Genomic DNA, 16,653 nt, shown 5'->3' with positions numbered 1-16,653 from the left:
ATATAGACCCTCTCATCTATGGACATTTGATCTTTGATAAGGCAGTAAAGCCAACTCACCTGGGACAGAACAGCCTCTTCAATAAATCGTGCCTAGAGAACTGGATATCCATATGCGAAAGAATGAAAGAGGACCCGTATCTCACACCCTATACAAAAGTTAACTCAAAATGGATCAAAGATCTAAACATTAGGTCTAAGACCATAAAACAGTTAGAGGAAAATGTAGGGAGATATCTTATGAATCTTATAATTGGAGGCAGTTTTATGGACCTTAAACCTAAAGCAAGAGCACTGAAGAAAGAAAGAAAGAAATGGGAGCTCCTCAAAATTAAACACTTTTGTGCATCAAAGAACTTCATCAAGAAAGTAGAAAGACAGCCTACACAATGGGAGACAATATTTGGAAACGACATATCAGATAAAGGTCTAGTATCCAGAATTTATAAAGAGATGGTTCAACTCAACAACAAAAAGACAGCCAATCCAATTACAAAATGGGAAAATGACTTGAACAGACACCTCTCAGAAGAAGAAATACAAATGGCCAAAATGCACATGAAGAGATGCTCAATGTCCCTGGCCATTAGAGAAATGCAAATCAAAACCACAATGAAATATCATCTCACACCCACCAGAATGGCCATTATCAACAAAACAGAAAATGACAAGTGCTGGAGAGGATGTGGAGAAAGAGGCTCACTTATCCACTGTTGGTGGGAATGTGAAATGGTGCAACTGCTGTGGAAAGCAGTTTGGTGGTTCCTCAAAAAGCTGAATATAGAATTGCCATACAACCCAGCAATACCATTGCTAGGTATCTACTCAGAGGACTTAAGGGCAAAGACACAAACGGACACAAAGAGATGGAAACAGCCAAAATGCCCATCAACAGAGGAGTGGCTAAACAAACTGTGATATATACATACGATGGAATATTATGCAGCTTTAAGACAGACTAAACTTATGAAGCATGTAATAACATGGATGGACCTAGAGAACATTATGCTGAGTGAGTCTAGCCAAAAACTAAAGGACAAATACTGTATGGTCCCACTGATGTGAACCGACATTAGAGAATAAACTTGGAATATGTCACTGGTAACAGAGACCATCAGGAGTTAGAAATAGGGTAAGATAATGGGTAGTTGGAGCTGAAGGGATACAGACTATGCAACAGGACTGGATATAAAAACTCAAAAATGGACAGCACAATACTACCTAATTGTAATGTAATTATGTTAAAACACTGAATGAAGCTGTATCTGAGCTATAGTTTTTTTTTGTTTTTTTAATATATATTTTTTATTTTTTATTTTTATTTTTTTCTCTCTATTATCATTTTATTTCTTTTTCTGTTGTCTTGCTCTTTCTCTAAATCGATGCAAATATACTAAGAAATGATGATCATACATCTATGTGATGATATTAAGAATTACTGATTGTATATGTAGAATGGAATGATTTCTAAATGTTGTTAATTTTTTTTTAATTAAAAAAAAAAACCCTGTGAAAGCAGATTCTACCACACACCTCAAAGGAAGGATGCTGACCTCTATTCTTCAAGTATTTCTTGCCAAGCGTATCGCCAACATTCTTAATATTTCAGCTACGTCTGCCCTATGGCAAAGCCATGCATGCTTTCCTGATGTGAAAGTGAAATCTATCTATGGGAATAAGGGAAAGCATGAGAAGCCATGTATCAAACTTTCGGAAATGACTCTATTGAGGTCAATCTCTGCTACCACTTATTACAGGTAGAACCTTGGTCAACAGCATGAATGCACTTTCTCTTCTGTATCTGGAAGGGGATCATAAATCAGACCAGTTCCAAACTGTGCAGCCAGGCTCGATTGGAAGAGAAATCCAATGTCCAATGGCGCTCTGTTGGCAAGTGAGCGTTCACGCTCCACATCTTCTGAGGAGACTGGAGCAGACCATTGTGCCCCAAGTTGGGCTCATGAGTTGAACTAAAGAAGCGCACCTAGTAAGGTAGTGCATGTGCTCTTTAGAGGCATGTCATGGTGTGCAATAATGCGTGTATTATTACGTCAAATGCCTACATGATGAGAAGGTAGTACAGTCTCTTCGTTAAAGGAATGAGCTTGTGGATCCTAGAGCCTGGCTGAGCTCCTCTTTTGGGCATTGCCACTTGTGTGACCCAAGAAGAGGTGTTGTTTTCACCGAAGGGGTCCAAGGAAGTGAAGAAATCCGTCTGTACCTGGAAAGGATGCTGTATGTAGTGCAGGATCTGGGCAGGTCAAGGGACGGCATGTCCTCCCCAGAACCTTTTACAGCCCCTTTGGGCCTTAACTGTTGCCCTTTGGCATCTTTTCTCCCACACCTTCTCTCGCACCCGTCCCTGTCCATCACACACCCTCCCACTGTCAAGTGCCCTCCCCCTGCCAGGCATCCTCCCCCCCATGTCACCTGCCCTGCCCATGTCACACGCACCCTCCCATTGTTACGTGTCCCGGTGATGCTGCTGTCAAACGGCTCTGGCTGAACGGTGCCCACCTGTTCATCCCTCCCGTTGTGTTCCACTGGTGGTAGGTCGGGAGCATCCTGCTGCCCCTGTGCCTCTCTCCAGCCCTGTGCACATGCTCTTCAACCAGGGTCACCGGAACTCACTGTCTGGGTTTGACATCACCCCGAAGAGGAAGTATCCCATCCAGCTGAGTCAATGCTCTTCTCTAGGGGTATGTCTGTCTGTGTTCAGAGTGAATCCTCGGAAGAAGCCGCGGTTGTCTCCTCGAAATTCCAAGATGTTCAGCCCCCCTTCTGGGACAGTGAGGATTCCTCATCCAGGGCACAGATGGACTGTCGTGTGTTTGCCACCTGCACAGGCTGACGTCCCCTGTAGGCCAGTGCCATCCGGCCACCTCCTGCATCCCTGCCTAAAGGAGGACGAACTGAGGAGCCCAGGAGACCGCAGCGAAGGGTTGGCCATAGAGGAGGAGGATCATACAGAAACCAGAGAGCAGGAAGGTCAGAGAAGGGCACCCCAGAGCAGTGAAGATATACCCTCCACATCTAAGCCGCTGGAGACGGAGAGAATGGCCCCTTCCTTCCAATGCAGCTCTGATCCTCTTAAGGAAAGGTCTCTCGGAAGATGTGATCCAGGGCAGCAGGGCTCCCTGGCCCAGTCTCACTCCGTCCCCTGCTTCCGAAGGGGCTGCACCACCAGCTGAATGAAGGCCATCAGCTCAGCTCTCCAGGTTCACAGCCAGGGAAGGAGACATCGGCAGAAAATCCTGCAACTATTTCATCAAGCAGCACTCCTCCTCCTCCCACACCTTCCAGATGCAGACGCTCTAAAAAGGAAGCTGGTGATGCCACTGCCACTGCCACTGCCACTGCCACTGCCACTGTTGTGGGGTGGAGGTGAACTGCCCCCACCTCAGAAGCTTCCTTGGGTAGCCAGCCCCGAAGATACAGACTTGGAGAAGAAGACTGAGCCAAAACAAGACGATACCATCTTGGAGGAGGATGAAATTGAGGGCACGACAGAGCGCAGTGTCGCTGAGCTTGCCCTTTCTTGCTCTCTGCCTGCTGCGCAGAATACAGGGGCCTTGACCCAAGCCACGGTCACCCTGCCAATTCCGGCCAGTTCCTCCACAGCAGTAGTTGATTCGAGTGACCCCCATGCCAGGTCCCCAACCCTGTCTAGCCCTGTACCTCCCCCTACACCAACTAGTCCTGACCAAATACCAGTTCCTACCTCGCCTCTGGCTGTTCCCACACAATCCCTGTCTCCCTTTAGATTCAATCCCCTCCCTCAGGTTCCCCTTCCTGAGAACAGTGGCCCTCCACCCTCACTTGCAGTTCCGACACCTTTGACGTCTCACCTCCCTACACCTCCTAACCCCTTAACCCTGTTCTCCAATCATACCACCCTCAGAATCAGTCACCCGCCCCTATGTGTGTAGACCCCGTGCCTTTCATCTTACCACCCTCAGAATCAGTCACCCACCCCTATGTGTGTAGACCCCGTGCCTTTCATCTTACCACCCTCAGAAGTCAGTCACCCGCCCCTGTGTGTGTAGACCCCACGCCTTTCATCTTACCACCCTCAGAAGTCAGTCACCCGCCCCTGTGTGTGTAGACCCCGTGCCTTTCATCTTACCACCCTCAGAATCAGTCACCCGCCCCTATGTGTGTAGACCCCGTGCCTTTCATCTTACCACCCTCAGAATCAGTCACCCACCCCTGTGTGTGTAGACCCCGTGCCTTTCATCTTACCACCCTCAGAATCAGTCACCCGCCCCTATGTGTGTAGACCCCGTGCCTTTCATCTTACCACCCTCAGAAGTCAGTCACCCACCCCCATGTGTGTAGACCCTGTGACTTTAATCTTACCGACCCCACCCACAGTCCCTGGCACCAGCACCTCTGGCTTCACCAGCCAGCCCATCCTTGCTCCCATGGCCTCTTCCACCACCACCACGGCCAGCCCATTTCCACACTGGGCCTCCCAGCCTGCCTCAGATTCTGGGGAAATGGCTATGGACACCAGTCCCCCTTCCCTGGCTGTCATTTTCAGGTCTCCCCCAGGCCCCATTGGGAATTCCTTCTAATTTCCCCATGCCCATCAGAGTATGAACTGGACACCCTCTGCAAAGGCGCCTGGCTCCATCGGCCCACGTGCATCTAAGGGCAGTGCACCCACCTCAATCTTCACCCCTTCTTTTGGCTCAGGAATCACGCCTCAGCCCATCTTTGGGGCCCCTCCAGGACAGCCGCTGAGAGCCACTTTTGGTGGTCCTCCTGTCTTTGCTCGTTTCCCCATCACTGCATCTCTGGCCACCTTCCATCCAGCTGGCAGCATTTTGACACACCCAGCGTCCAAGTCTGCATCTGATCCTGAGCCTATGGACACCACACCCCCTTCGCAGGCTGTCATCCATCACCAGTCTCCTCCTGTCTCCTGGAAGAACATCTTTCCACTTCTCAATGCCCTTCCTACTTCTACAAACACACGGCGGAATGTCAGCACTGCCTGAAGCCAAGTCTGCACTGGCTTGACGTCACAGCCAGCCAGGACCCCAGCTGCAACTTACACCATACCGTTTGCACCAGGAGCTGCTCCTCAGCCCACGTTTGGGGTCTCCATCGGGCAGCAGCTGGGAGCCACCAGCTTTGGCTCTACTCTTCTGGCAAACTTGGCAGCACCACCATAAGCTGCAGGCGTAAGCTCTCCTGCTGCCCAGCCACCCAGTGGCAACATGACAGAACCAGTGTTTTCAGGACTCACACCCCCACGTTTCACCTTTGGAATCCCTGTCGGCACCAAGAGGGCCTATGGAAACAACACAGGTGCTGCCGCCAATGACACAAACCTGACTCCTGGCTTTGCTACTGCCACGGGGATGCTCAGCACTGGGGATAGCAGCTCACTGGGTGCAAAGACTGATAGAGGACCACTTGTCTTTACAGGACCTGCAGCCCTGAAGGGAATTACAGGCTGTGGGGTCAGTGTGCCCGCCCCACGACCCAGTTCCATGTCTGGAGCTCTGAACTTTGGGGAAGGGCCAAGTGGTAGAGACAGCATCACTTCTGTTCCGCAGACACCAACCATCCAGGGTATGCCTAGTGCAAGAGCAGTGGGAGGTGAGAGCACACAACATGGGCACGGGGACCCTTTAGTTTCCTCTTTAGACCAAGGGAACTGGAGTCCACCTGGCCGAAATTCAGGTGGTTCAGTGGGAGGAGATGGCAGCACTGCTGGGCTAGGAGGCCCTTTAGTTCCCTCTGCCCATCAAGGGACCCGGGGTCCACCTGCCCAAAACACAGGTGGTTCGCTAGGAGGACACAGCAGCACAGCTGTGCATGGGGGCGCTTTAGTTCCCTCCACCCATCAAGGGTCTTGGGGCCCACCTGGCCAAAAGACAGGTGGGTCAGAGGGTGGACACAGCAGGACAGCTGTGCTAGGGGGGCCTTCTGTTCCCTCTGTCCACCAAGGGACCTCGGGGACACCTGCCCAAACTACAGGTGGGTCGGTGGGAGGAGACAGCAGCACAGCTGTGCTAGGGGGCCCTTTTGCTGCTGGCTTTAGTGGAAACGACTGACCTTTGCATGGGCAAGTGAGGAAGCAGCCTCGTCTTGGTGAACCCCCATCACCTATCCAGGTCTCAAGGAGACATTTCTTTCAGCCCAAGACACAGCATCTTGGCAAGGCAGAAGCAAAACTCAATTCAGGAACATTGATTATCTGATGTCTTTTCGGAATGGCCTTTCCACGTTTGAAAAGAAGCTCCCATCCTAGTGCTGCTGAACTCAACCTGCTCACTCTCCATATTTATATATAAATGCGTAGTTGCTAATTTCAAAAAAAAAAATAATAATATATAGTGCTTTTATAACTGGCTCTCTCAAAAGGAAACAAACAAATAAATAACAATTTCAAGCTGTATTTCATAGATTTTGACACTAAAAGAAAGAAAAATTGGAGAACTCATGTCTGCTAAGTTTGTATATGGAAGGAAAAAAATGAGTAAAAGTTAAAAATAAATGTCTGTGTTGCCCCACAAATATTTAATGTCAACTGCTTATTGCCTTTCAATGGTCTTTAGAATATGGAAATTTGGTTCTGAAATTTACCTCAAAAAAAAAAAGGAAATAATTTAGAATGTGTCCTTAGTTTGCCAGAGCTGCTATGACAAATATCACACAATAGGTTGGCTTAAACAATGAGAATTTTTGTCTCATGGTTTTGGGAGTCTAGAAATTAAGGTCTATACAAGCCATTATTTCTCTGTACTTTGTAGCATTCTGGCTTTGGCTTGCATTTCTGCCCATATCACACGGCTTTGTCTACACAGTCCTCTGTGTAGATTTCCTCTCTCCATAAAGACATTGGCCACATGGATTCAGGGTCACCCAGATTCAATGTGGCCTCATCTATTAGGATCGTTGATGAGTCTACACCTTAACAGATAATGCTGTCTTCCAAGATCCTATTTACAAATGGGTTTACACCCACAGAATGGGGGTTAAGACTTGAACATGTTTTTTTGTAGAGGACACCACAATTCAATCCTCAACATACTAATACTCATTTTTTTTCTTTTATGCTGAGAAATGTCTCATCAGAAATCTGTTGCCATTTTCTGAAGTCTGATGTGAAAAAAAAATCAGTGAACAAATTCCAAGGCTGGGATAAATTGAAAAAACTTAACAGATGGCTTAGGATTCTGGGTTGCCAATATGATTAGAAAAGAAGAAGAAAATGAAATGAAATGGTTTTCATGGCTTTTGCATGACTTTGAGACTTATGTTTAAGTTCAGTAAACACCAAATTGTATACCATTTGAAATTAACCTTTTAAAAATCAACATTCAGTATTTTTTTATTATTAAGTAATTTTCCACTAATAAACGGAATTTAAAGATACTACATCAAGCATAATTTTTGGCCAATAGTAACAACAAATCTCCATAACATTTCCTGAGACGGATGCTTCTTGCTTAAGGCAGTTATGACCTCTAGTCATGTTATTATATAAAAAACAAAATGGTGGACAAGATTGCTGTTGGCAAGAGGGGGAGAATATTCCCTAAAGAGGTTAGCCAATTCCCAAGTAATTGATAATTGACCGAGTACTGAGTCTTCATCTTGCTGGTTTGCAGTCATGACTTTTAATTGTGGCAATTACTTTGACATTACCATGTTTTTGTTATTTTGTCATATATCTAGCATATGTTCCTTCCTGTTATTTAATTAATATCTTTCTGTTCAACATCTAACTTTGTATTACTCTTCACAGATATTAGTCTCATACCCTTTCTTGTTCTCTTTTCTTTACAATCAGTTGATAGGCATTTATTAACTGGCCATGATATTTTACACACCTGGATATGTATATGATGAAAATTGGTATCTTAAAAGATATTTGAAAAGAGAAAAAATTCAAAGCAATACAGCTTAGATAGATGACCATTGCAATAGCACACATGAGAGCTGATTTGAGAGAGGTACTAAAAAAGAAGAGAAAGGATACAACATTTTGGGGAAATAGCATCACTCATGGGATGAAGTGGACTTATGTGTGAATGAGTCTAAGATTCCAAACTTACGTGTAAGGAGATAGGAGTTAAAATAAGCTAGTTTGTGGAGAAAGATGTTGAATTTGTCATGGATATGTTGAATTTGAACTGAAGTTGTGATAGTCAACTGAAAATGAACTGAAGTCAGGTGAATATGTATTACTTTGTGTATAACACAAATGAAATGAAAGGCTTAGAGAAAATTTTAGTTCAATTCTTAGAGATAGATGAGCAGAGTGGGTCAACATAGTGTTTCAGAGGAATATATACAGTTAAGGTTTTAAGAGTTCACTAACTTATTCACCAGAATTGGTAGATTTTTGTACAACTGATGTACAAATACTATACTAGACACTAGAAATACAAAGTAAAAAAAAACACAAAAGAATCACCACCATTCTGTCGTTAGTGGTCTACTTGAAGAGAGACAGGTATATATAAATACAATGTAGTGGGGTAAGTTATGTGGAAATTGCAACAGCATCCTAGAGAATAGTTAAGTCTGAATAATGAAATGGGAAAGGTCTCACAAAAGAGTTAAGATTTATGCTAGTGAGCCTTGGGCAAAAATATAGCCCAATTTAAGAATAGGACAAAAGCAAACATGTGAGTATGTAATATGTTCAAATAATAGTAGGTGGTCCAATGTGAACGGAATGTAGGTTGTAAAGAAGGGAATGGTAGAACATGAATGTGGTGGTAAGCTAGAAACAACTTTGGAAAGTCTCTAAAATATCTTTCAGAAAATGGAAGTAACTCCTATATCAACACGTTAACTTCTATTCACTGTGGTTGTTTCATAATTTAGATGGGATACTCTCATTCCCTCACTTAAAATCCCTCACGGCTTTCCATAGCACTTAGGATCATAATCTTTAATATGTCTCTGAAACCTTTCAATGACTGACCCTAATTTATCTTTCACATCACATTTCTCTCTGCAGCCACACTGAAATCCTCTCAGTTTCACCCACTTACTATGCTTTTCTCAACCCAATATGCTTTTTGCTTGCTTGATTTCCTCTATTCAGAAGGCTTTCCCTTCCCTTTTCAACTCAGGCTTTTCAACTTAACTCATGTCTCCTACTTGGAGAATCCTTTCTTTACCTTCCTAACTAGATCAAAGACACTGGTTTTTGGCTCTTAAGGTAAGCACTGTGTACTTCTTTATTGTAGAATGTATATAGTGGGTAATTTTGTTATTTAATTTATAATTTTATTTATACTTCCCCATTTAAGTATGTAAGCTCCATGAGAAAGCAGGACCAATGCCCCATTAATTAAACATTGAATTCTGATTTGGGACCCCAGAATATATATAAGACACTGATCCAGTGGGTTTTGATAATATTTCTCATTTTGCAGTCTCGACTGGTTGGGTCCTGCATTAATATGGGGTAATACATTCATCTAAGTGGGATCATACAAAAATTGCAACAGTTTAATGCAATAACAATGACTCATATATCCATTTTCGTTTAAACTCCTTGTATAATCCATGAGCCCTGTAAGCCTGTCCATTACTGTACGTATTTTACTTAGATGTCATAATAAGACATAAAATCTTGAGGCTTAGCCCTTTCACTTACCATGTTGAAAAGCATTTGTTGTAAAGCATACATGACTGAGTAGCTCATAATCTTTTGCGTCAGGTTGTTGTACTATAATTACTCTGATATTCCTTTATTGCTAAATGCTTGGGTGTTTCTTTCTTTCTTTCTTTTTTTACTAATAATACACAACAATAACATCTTTTTCCTTTCTTGAGTTATTTTCTTAGTACAAATTCCTGGAGTAATAAACCTAGTCAAAGGAGAGAAAGCTTTTTCTAGGGCTCTTAGACTGCACTTTTGAGTTAATGCCAACCTTTTATTACCTCCATACTGATAAAACTCTGATATGTCTCCAAAGCTGACTTTTCACTGCCTCTCCACTTTTGTATCTTTCACTGTCATCTAAAAACCACCACCTAAAAAATAATTTCAGATCTTATCTATCTATAATATACCACTATTATGTATTTATAACCAAACCCTTTATTCCCCAAATTGAAAATGTATATTATTAATGAAATTGTATGTGTTTTTTAACCCATAACTAAAAAATGAAAGAGGAAATAATAGAACGCACATTGTGATTGAAGAGAATTATAACTTTACACTATTTTTGTTAGTTCACCCCTCATATAGTTTTCAACATCGACTGTGAACCTTAAGCTCAGTATTAGAATTAAAAAGGTGAATGAAATAGTAGGTCTCTACCCTCTTCCTGCTACTAATGTTGTTATGGCTATTAGTTCTGTTTTTATAAGAGAAATTGGCAGCCATTTCTAATTCCAAATGTGGAGACATCAACTCAACTTGAATAATCATTTAACCATTGTATGGTTCATTTGCTTATGCATATAAAAAGTGAATGGATAACAACAACAACAAAAAGTGAATGGATACCAATTGTTCAGAGTGAGATGATAAATCAGGCTGAAATTCCAACCCTGTAGCTCTATTGAATTACCTCTCACACATATGGAAGACAAGAAATGGAAAGTTCTGAGATTGCTATGGGCAAACTTGCATTGGTGCCAAGGGCTTTTGTGGGTGGACTGCTCTGGAGACCCTGTTTCCTTTGAGGCTCAATGCTACTTTATTTCTATGGACCGAGGTAGCCCTGACTGAGGGAAAGTGACAGGAAATAACACCAGAAGACCCACAGGCTAAGGAGGATTCATCTCCAGGAGAGAATCTAGACTCGTAACCCTGATGAAAGAGAATCAACTCAAGGTGACTTGTGAAGATTCTACTCAGAAAACAGGTTGTAAGGAGATACCGTGGTTCCTTTCCCAATCCTAGCCATGAACACACATATGGGCAACAGGTATTACAGTAATTTAAAAGTCTGTTTCATTAATGATTGTGATGTTGGTAGGCCAGGCTTATTATATCATGATATATCTGTAGCCCGAATTATAGTTTGGAATAATTTAGAGGGATGCTCCTCATATCTTGAAAAACTACTTCCAGATTGTCCAGCAGAGAACAGGGGTCTTTGGTAGAAAGTCAAGGTGTTTTCCCCTCTCCATATGAGAATATAGGTGGAACTGAACACTCTAGACATAATGTGTTCCCATTTATATATGACTTTGTACAGAAAAAAGGCTCCTACTCGAGCCAGTGGCTTGGTGCTAGAAAGAAATCTGAATTTCCAGTGATATCATGGATGTATGCTCTGACCTATTCTGCAACTCAAATTGGTGAAAAACCATAACAATTATAAAGCAATATGATAGCTTAGTCTCTACAGCAAAGAGTGAAGTGGAATATTACCTGTTTATAGGCTGTACTTCGAGGGTGACGTTAAAGACTGAAGGGAATTCAAATCAACTCATTTTCAGCTTTGCCCCACTGTGATCTCATATTACACATAAGTATAGTAAAATGTTATGCTATTTCTTCGAGTTGATGTTGGTAGTTTAAATATCCACCTGCTAAATATTCCCCTCGTGTGTTTTTATAGAAAGAATTTTTAACTTAGGCATTTACATAATGTAATTTCCTAGAATTTCAACTAATCCATAGTTAGGTATGATGTTATTACAAGCATGTGTACTCACTGGTTTCATTTTTATTGCAGTATAGTAATTATTTTGTGCAGTGTCAATGTAATTCTGTTTTCTCATCATGACAGATGTCTCATTTCTTTGTGGAAAAAATTAAAAATTTAATTCTAACTAGAAAATTGCTAGGACACAATAACAATAACTTTTTTTTGCAATTCTCTTCTTTACAGCACCATGAGGGTAAAACTATCACTAAATTTGTGATTTCTAATAGCAATACAAAAAAAAGTATTTTCTTTTCTAAGTTAACTCTCTTAATAATGTATTTTATATTTTGTATTATAATTCATTTTTTCAAACTAAATCTCATGATTCAAAATGTTGATTATTTTGTATCATAAATACTTGCAAAAATTTTATCATTATATTTCCCTATGGATTTATTTTAAGCTTAGAAAAGCCCTATGGATTTATTTTAAGCTTAGAAAAGCAGACAAATGAAATAACTGTTTCAATTTATATTCAGCTTGGTAAAATCTCATTGAGCACCATTCTATATCATGCAGTAGATATTGAGATGTAAAGGTTAATAAGACAGGCCTTTGCTCACGTGAAGGTCATAGCTTATTTTAATCTCAGTAATTTTAGTAAATTCAAAATTTCATAGGATCTAATTAGAGTTTTCATTATGTTTAAGGGATCTTAAATTATTTATTTCTGTGCTTGAAATTGCTTTGGAGTGCAAGAGTTACATAATTTATAAGGATTCTACAGCAGCAGTGGTAGAAGCCAGTATTTATTTGGCATCTGATGATATGTGCTGGGCACCCTGAGAGAGGGATAAACAAGTTATCTCAATGTGGGAAAGCCGCTCTCTTGTGGAAATTCTCATGCACACTAAGCTTTCATTGTAGAAGTCAATAGGAAGCTGCATCCACAGGGTTAAGTCCCAGTCAACCACCTCTGAGCACTACTAGCTCTTGTCATTTCCATTGTTAAAAAGGTTTAATCCAATAATCACATTACCCCTTATTTTGGTTTGAAACTGTTGAGTACCCCCAGAAAAGCCATGTTCTTTTAATCCAAACTTGTGGGATCAGACCTATTGTTGGGTGGAACCTTTTGATTAGGTTGCTCCCATGGCGATGTGACCCACCCAATTGTGGGTGGGACCTTCTGTTTAGGTTGTTTCCATGGAGACGTAACTCTGCCCATTCAAGGTGGGTCTTACTGTGCTTATTAGAATGCTGTAAGAGAGGGTCATTTTGGAGAGGACACAGATGTTTGGAGATACAGAAGGAAAATGCTCTAGGAGATGTCAGAAGGACCCTTAGGAGTTAAGAGAGCCATTTGAAATCAGAAGTCAGGAGAGAAGGACAGTAAATGTCACTCTGTGCTTCCCCATGTGATGGAGAAACCAGATTGCAGCTGCCTTTCCTCCGAGAAGGTATTCTCTTGTCGGTGCCTTAATTTGGCATTTCATAGTCCTAGAATTGTAAATTTATAACCTACTGTATCTCCTTTGTAAAAGCCAATCCATTCTGGTATATTGCATTCGGGCAGCATTAGCCAGTCAGAATACTCTATATCTAAATGTCGCTTTGAAGCACTATACAGAGTTTTAGTTCTGAAATATATAATCAGAGCAAACTTGTTTTATAATTAATACTGTGTGTTGTTACATGACACATGTTCATAAAGTAGAAAAAATATTTGACACCAGTAGTAGAAATACTTGATTTCTTTTTGCAAGCAACTGACAAATATAATATCTATTTGATTGTGCTTCCAAAGTCTTGAATATATTTAGTTCATGTAAAAATTTATTCACAATTAAATTCATCTAAGGTGTAACTCCTACTATAAGGATTAAAATATTGCTTTTTATTATTTCAAAGAGCCATACCGAAAATAAATCTATAATCTATAACTTATAATCTATACTTCTGATCTCTGTTATCTCAAGGAATCATTTGCATGTACTACAAAAATCTCAATTCTTACTTTAAATGAAGCCAAGGAGATCAAATAATATAGTCATGCTGTTTTCTTACTTCAATTGGCTGTATCTCTAGAGAGGGTATTGAGCTACTTATTTTTATATCTTATACATATGATCTGACCTTTTAAAAATAGATGAAAATATAGAGTTTAAAATGAGAATATCACATATTATGGACATAAGGAAAAAAAAAAACATCAAGTCCAAAGCCCTAATACATGGATATACTAATTATATTTTTTTGGAAAAGTTTTAATTGACTGCATGATTAATATTATTCTCTCATTACAAAAATGAATTAATCACCCTCTCATAACATTTCTCACCTTCTCATAACATTTAACAACATTGTCCTTAAGAAACATTCACTTTTTCTTATCTTTTCATTTTTCATTTTTTTGTTCATAGTCCAAATACTGCACCAGACATATTTGATCAACATGATAGCAATGAATCCAATGCAGCTAATGCTTTTGACTTGCAAGGTCAAATAGTATCTTCTATGAGTTCTTAATACATTGACTCCCACTTTTCTATTAAAATGCCTAAGAAGAAAAGAAGACAATAATTCATACCTGATCACTTAGACAAAAAAATGGGTTATTGGGAAAATACGTTAGGACTTTGCCACGTCTGCACCACTTGCTAGAAGTCCCTGTCAGGCTGGATGGTAACCATTGGCATCTACAGCCCAGGAAAGACCATGTAGACCGAGGAGAAAGATGGGAGTTGGTTCTCCTACAACAGTGGGCTCTTCCAAGCCTATGTATTAAAATCACAGGAGGAGCTCTTTCCAAAAAGCTGATGTTTAGGATTCTCTGAGACCCAAATCAATCGGACTACCTGGAGATGGGATCTAAATGTCAGCATTTTACAGCTCCACAATTGACTCTAATGCATAGTCAAGTTTGGGAAGTATATTTTAAACACATCATCCTCCACATCATACAATTATGCTTCAGGATCTTCAGAGAAAATAATCCAAGAAAGTACAGAGAGACCGAGGGTGATGACTGGGTTTCCTGGAAGGAGACAAGCCAAGTGAGTCTGTTTATGAATTCTCTGTTCTGGTTCATTATTATTATATTTGACTAGCCTTGCACCAGATTACACTTCATAATTACTTTTGCTTTATAAATAAGTCCTGATATCAGGTGAGGTAATAATCTCCAGCAGTTCTTGCTTAAAATCTACTTTCTCTAATACTAGTATAGCTATAACAGCTTTCTTTTAGATAATGCTTGAATGACAGATACTTAGTTTCAACCTTTTTATATCTTTATATTTAGGGGATACCACTTATAAATAGCACCCATGTATATATGTTTGTGTATGTAAATTTAAGTCATGTCTGGCAAACTTTTTCTTTTTATTGAACTGTTCTGTCTACTTACATTGAGTGTAATTACTAATAATTTCAGGTTTGAATAGTTCATCTTGCTATTTGTTTTCCATTTATGTCACCTCTTCTATTATCCTTTTTCTCTTCTTTTTTGTCTTATTATGAATACTCAGGTAATTTTATTAATGCATTTTTCTCCTCATCAGTATTATTAGTTATCCATTCTTTTAGTGTTCTTTTTAGTAGTTACTAGAAAGACTACAACATACATCTTGATGTCTTAAAATATATAACTGAAACTTTTACCATGCCCCCAAAATTCATTAACTTTACATACATTTACCTTCATTGCCTTTTTTACAAGTATCGCCAAGCATTTTAATTCTATATATGTTAAACACCACAAGATATTATTTTATGCCATTAGTATTTATTTAGATTTATCCATACATTTATACTTTTATTTCTTTCTTCCTTCTTGCCTCTCTAGGCTTCTTAAATGAACCCCTTCCCTTTTATCTGAAAAAGGTCTTTAGAATTTTTTTTAGTGTAAGTGTGCTTACATGAATTATCTCAGTTTGTCTGAAAATATCTTTATTTTGTGTTGGATTTATTCACCTATATTTTCCTTTTTTGTAGTATCCTTGCCAGGTGTTGGTATCAAATTTAGGTTACTTCAGAATACAAATTGAAAAGTGTTTCTTCTGTTTCTCAACTCTGGACAAGTTTGTGTGGGATTAGTGTCATGTATTTATTTGCCCTTCTTTTTAAAAGACTCTTCTAGTTTGTTAGCTGCCAGGATGCAATATACCAGAAATGGAACAGCTTTTAAAAAGGGGAATTCAATAAGTTGCAAGTTAACAGTTTTTAGGCCATGGAAATGTCCCAACTAAAGCAAGTCTATAGAAATGTCCAATCTAAGGCATCCAAAGAAAGATACCCTGATTCAAGAAGGTCAGTGAAGTTCAAGGTTTCTCTTTCTCATCTGGAAAGGCACATGGTCAACACAGTCAGGGTTTCTTTCTTGTCTGGAAAGGCACATGGTGAACACAGCGTCATCTGCTAGCTTCCTTGCCAGCTCGCCAGGCAGTGTTTCCTTCTTCATCTCCAGAAGTTGCTGGCTGGTGGACTCTCTGCTTCGTGGTTCTGAGGCATTCTCTGTTGTGGCTTTCTCATGACTCTGTCATTCTCTGCTCTCTCTGAATCTCCCACTTTCTCCAAAATGTTTCCTCTTTTATAGGATTCTAGGAAACTAATCAAGACCCACCTAGAATGTGTGGAGACATGTCTCTACCTAATCCAGTTTAACAACCACTGTTGACTGAGTTGCATCTCCAGGGAGATAAGCCAATTAACGTTTCAAACATACAGTACGGAACAGGGAATAGAAGAAACGGCTGCCTTTACAAAATGGGATTAGGATTAAAACAGGGCTTTTCTATGGTACATACATCTTTTCAAACCGACACAAAGACTATTTTCACTGGTATAGCATTTTAGGTTGATAGTTATTTTCAGTACTGTAAAGTTGTCATTCCATATTGTTTCTTTTGTTTCAGTTGAGAAGATAATTGTCAATTTTATTGCTGCTTCTCTGAAGGCAATGTGCCCTTTTACCCCTTTCTGCCTGCTTTTCTCTTTTTCTTTGTGTCAGTTTTTTATCCATAATGTTTTTTTTCATATTCTTCATGTTTTTAATTCATGGTACA

At 40.3% G+C, this 16,653-nt stretch overlaps 1 protein-coding gene and 1 long non-coding RNA gene across 5 annotated transcripts in view; both read left to right on the top strand.

The window, feature by feature from the left end:
- Nucleotides 1–2,599: 2,599 nt before the first annotated feature.
- Nucleotides 2,600–3,190, top strand: LOC143656578 (nuclear envelope pore membrane protein POM 121-like). The gene has a single exon (XM_077128606.1). The coding sequence runs from the start codon at nt 2,600–2,602 to the stop codon at nt 3,188–3,190; it is 591 nt and encodes a 196-aa protein (XP_076984721.1).
- A 9,604-nt stretch (nt 3,191–12,794) lies between these two features.
- The window catches only part of LOC143654786 (uncharacterized), a 119,602-nt gene continuing 115,743 nt past the window's right edge, over nt 12,795–16,653 (top strand). For 2 of the 4 annotated variants that reach the window (XR_013161950.1, XR_013161947.1), the window contains exons 1-2: nt 12,795–12,820; nt 14,565–14,643. This is a non-coding gene — a long non-coding RNA (uncharacterized LOC143654786). The other 2 variants (XR_013161948.1, XR_013161949.1) reach the window with 2 other exon arrangements.

This window comes from Tamandua tetradactyla, chromosome 14, assembly GCF_023851605.1.
Source record: "Tamandua tetradactyla isolate mTamTet1 chromosome 14, mTamTet1.pri, whole genome shotgun sequence".
Taxonomy (NCBI): domain Eukaryota; kingdom Metazoa; phylum Chordata; class Mammalia; order Pilosa; family Myrmecophagidae; genus Tamandua; species Tamandua tetradactyla.
This window is presented reverse-complemented; position numbering and strand designations above follow the sequence as displayed.

What these genes read in the sequence shown, in the direction of transcription:
- LOC143656578 (XM_077128606.1), top strand. Translation starts at nt 2,600, where the DNA reads ATGCTCTTCAACCAGGGTCACCGGAACTCACTGTCTGGGTTTGACATC.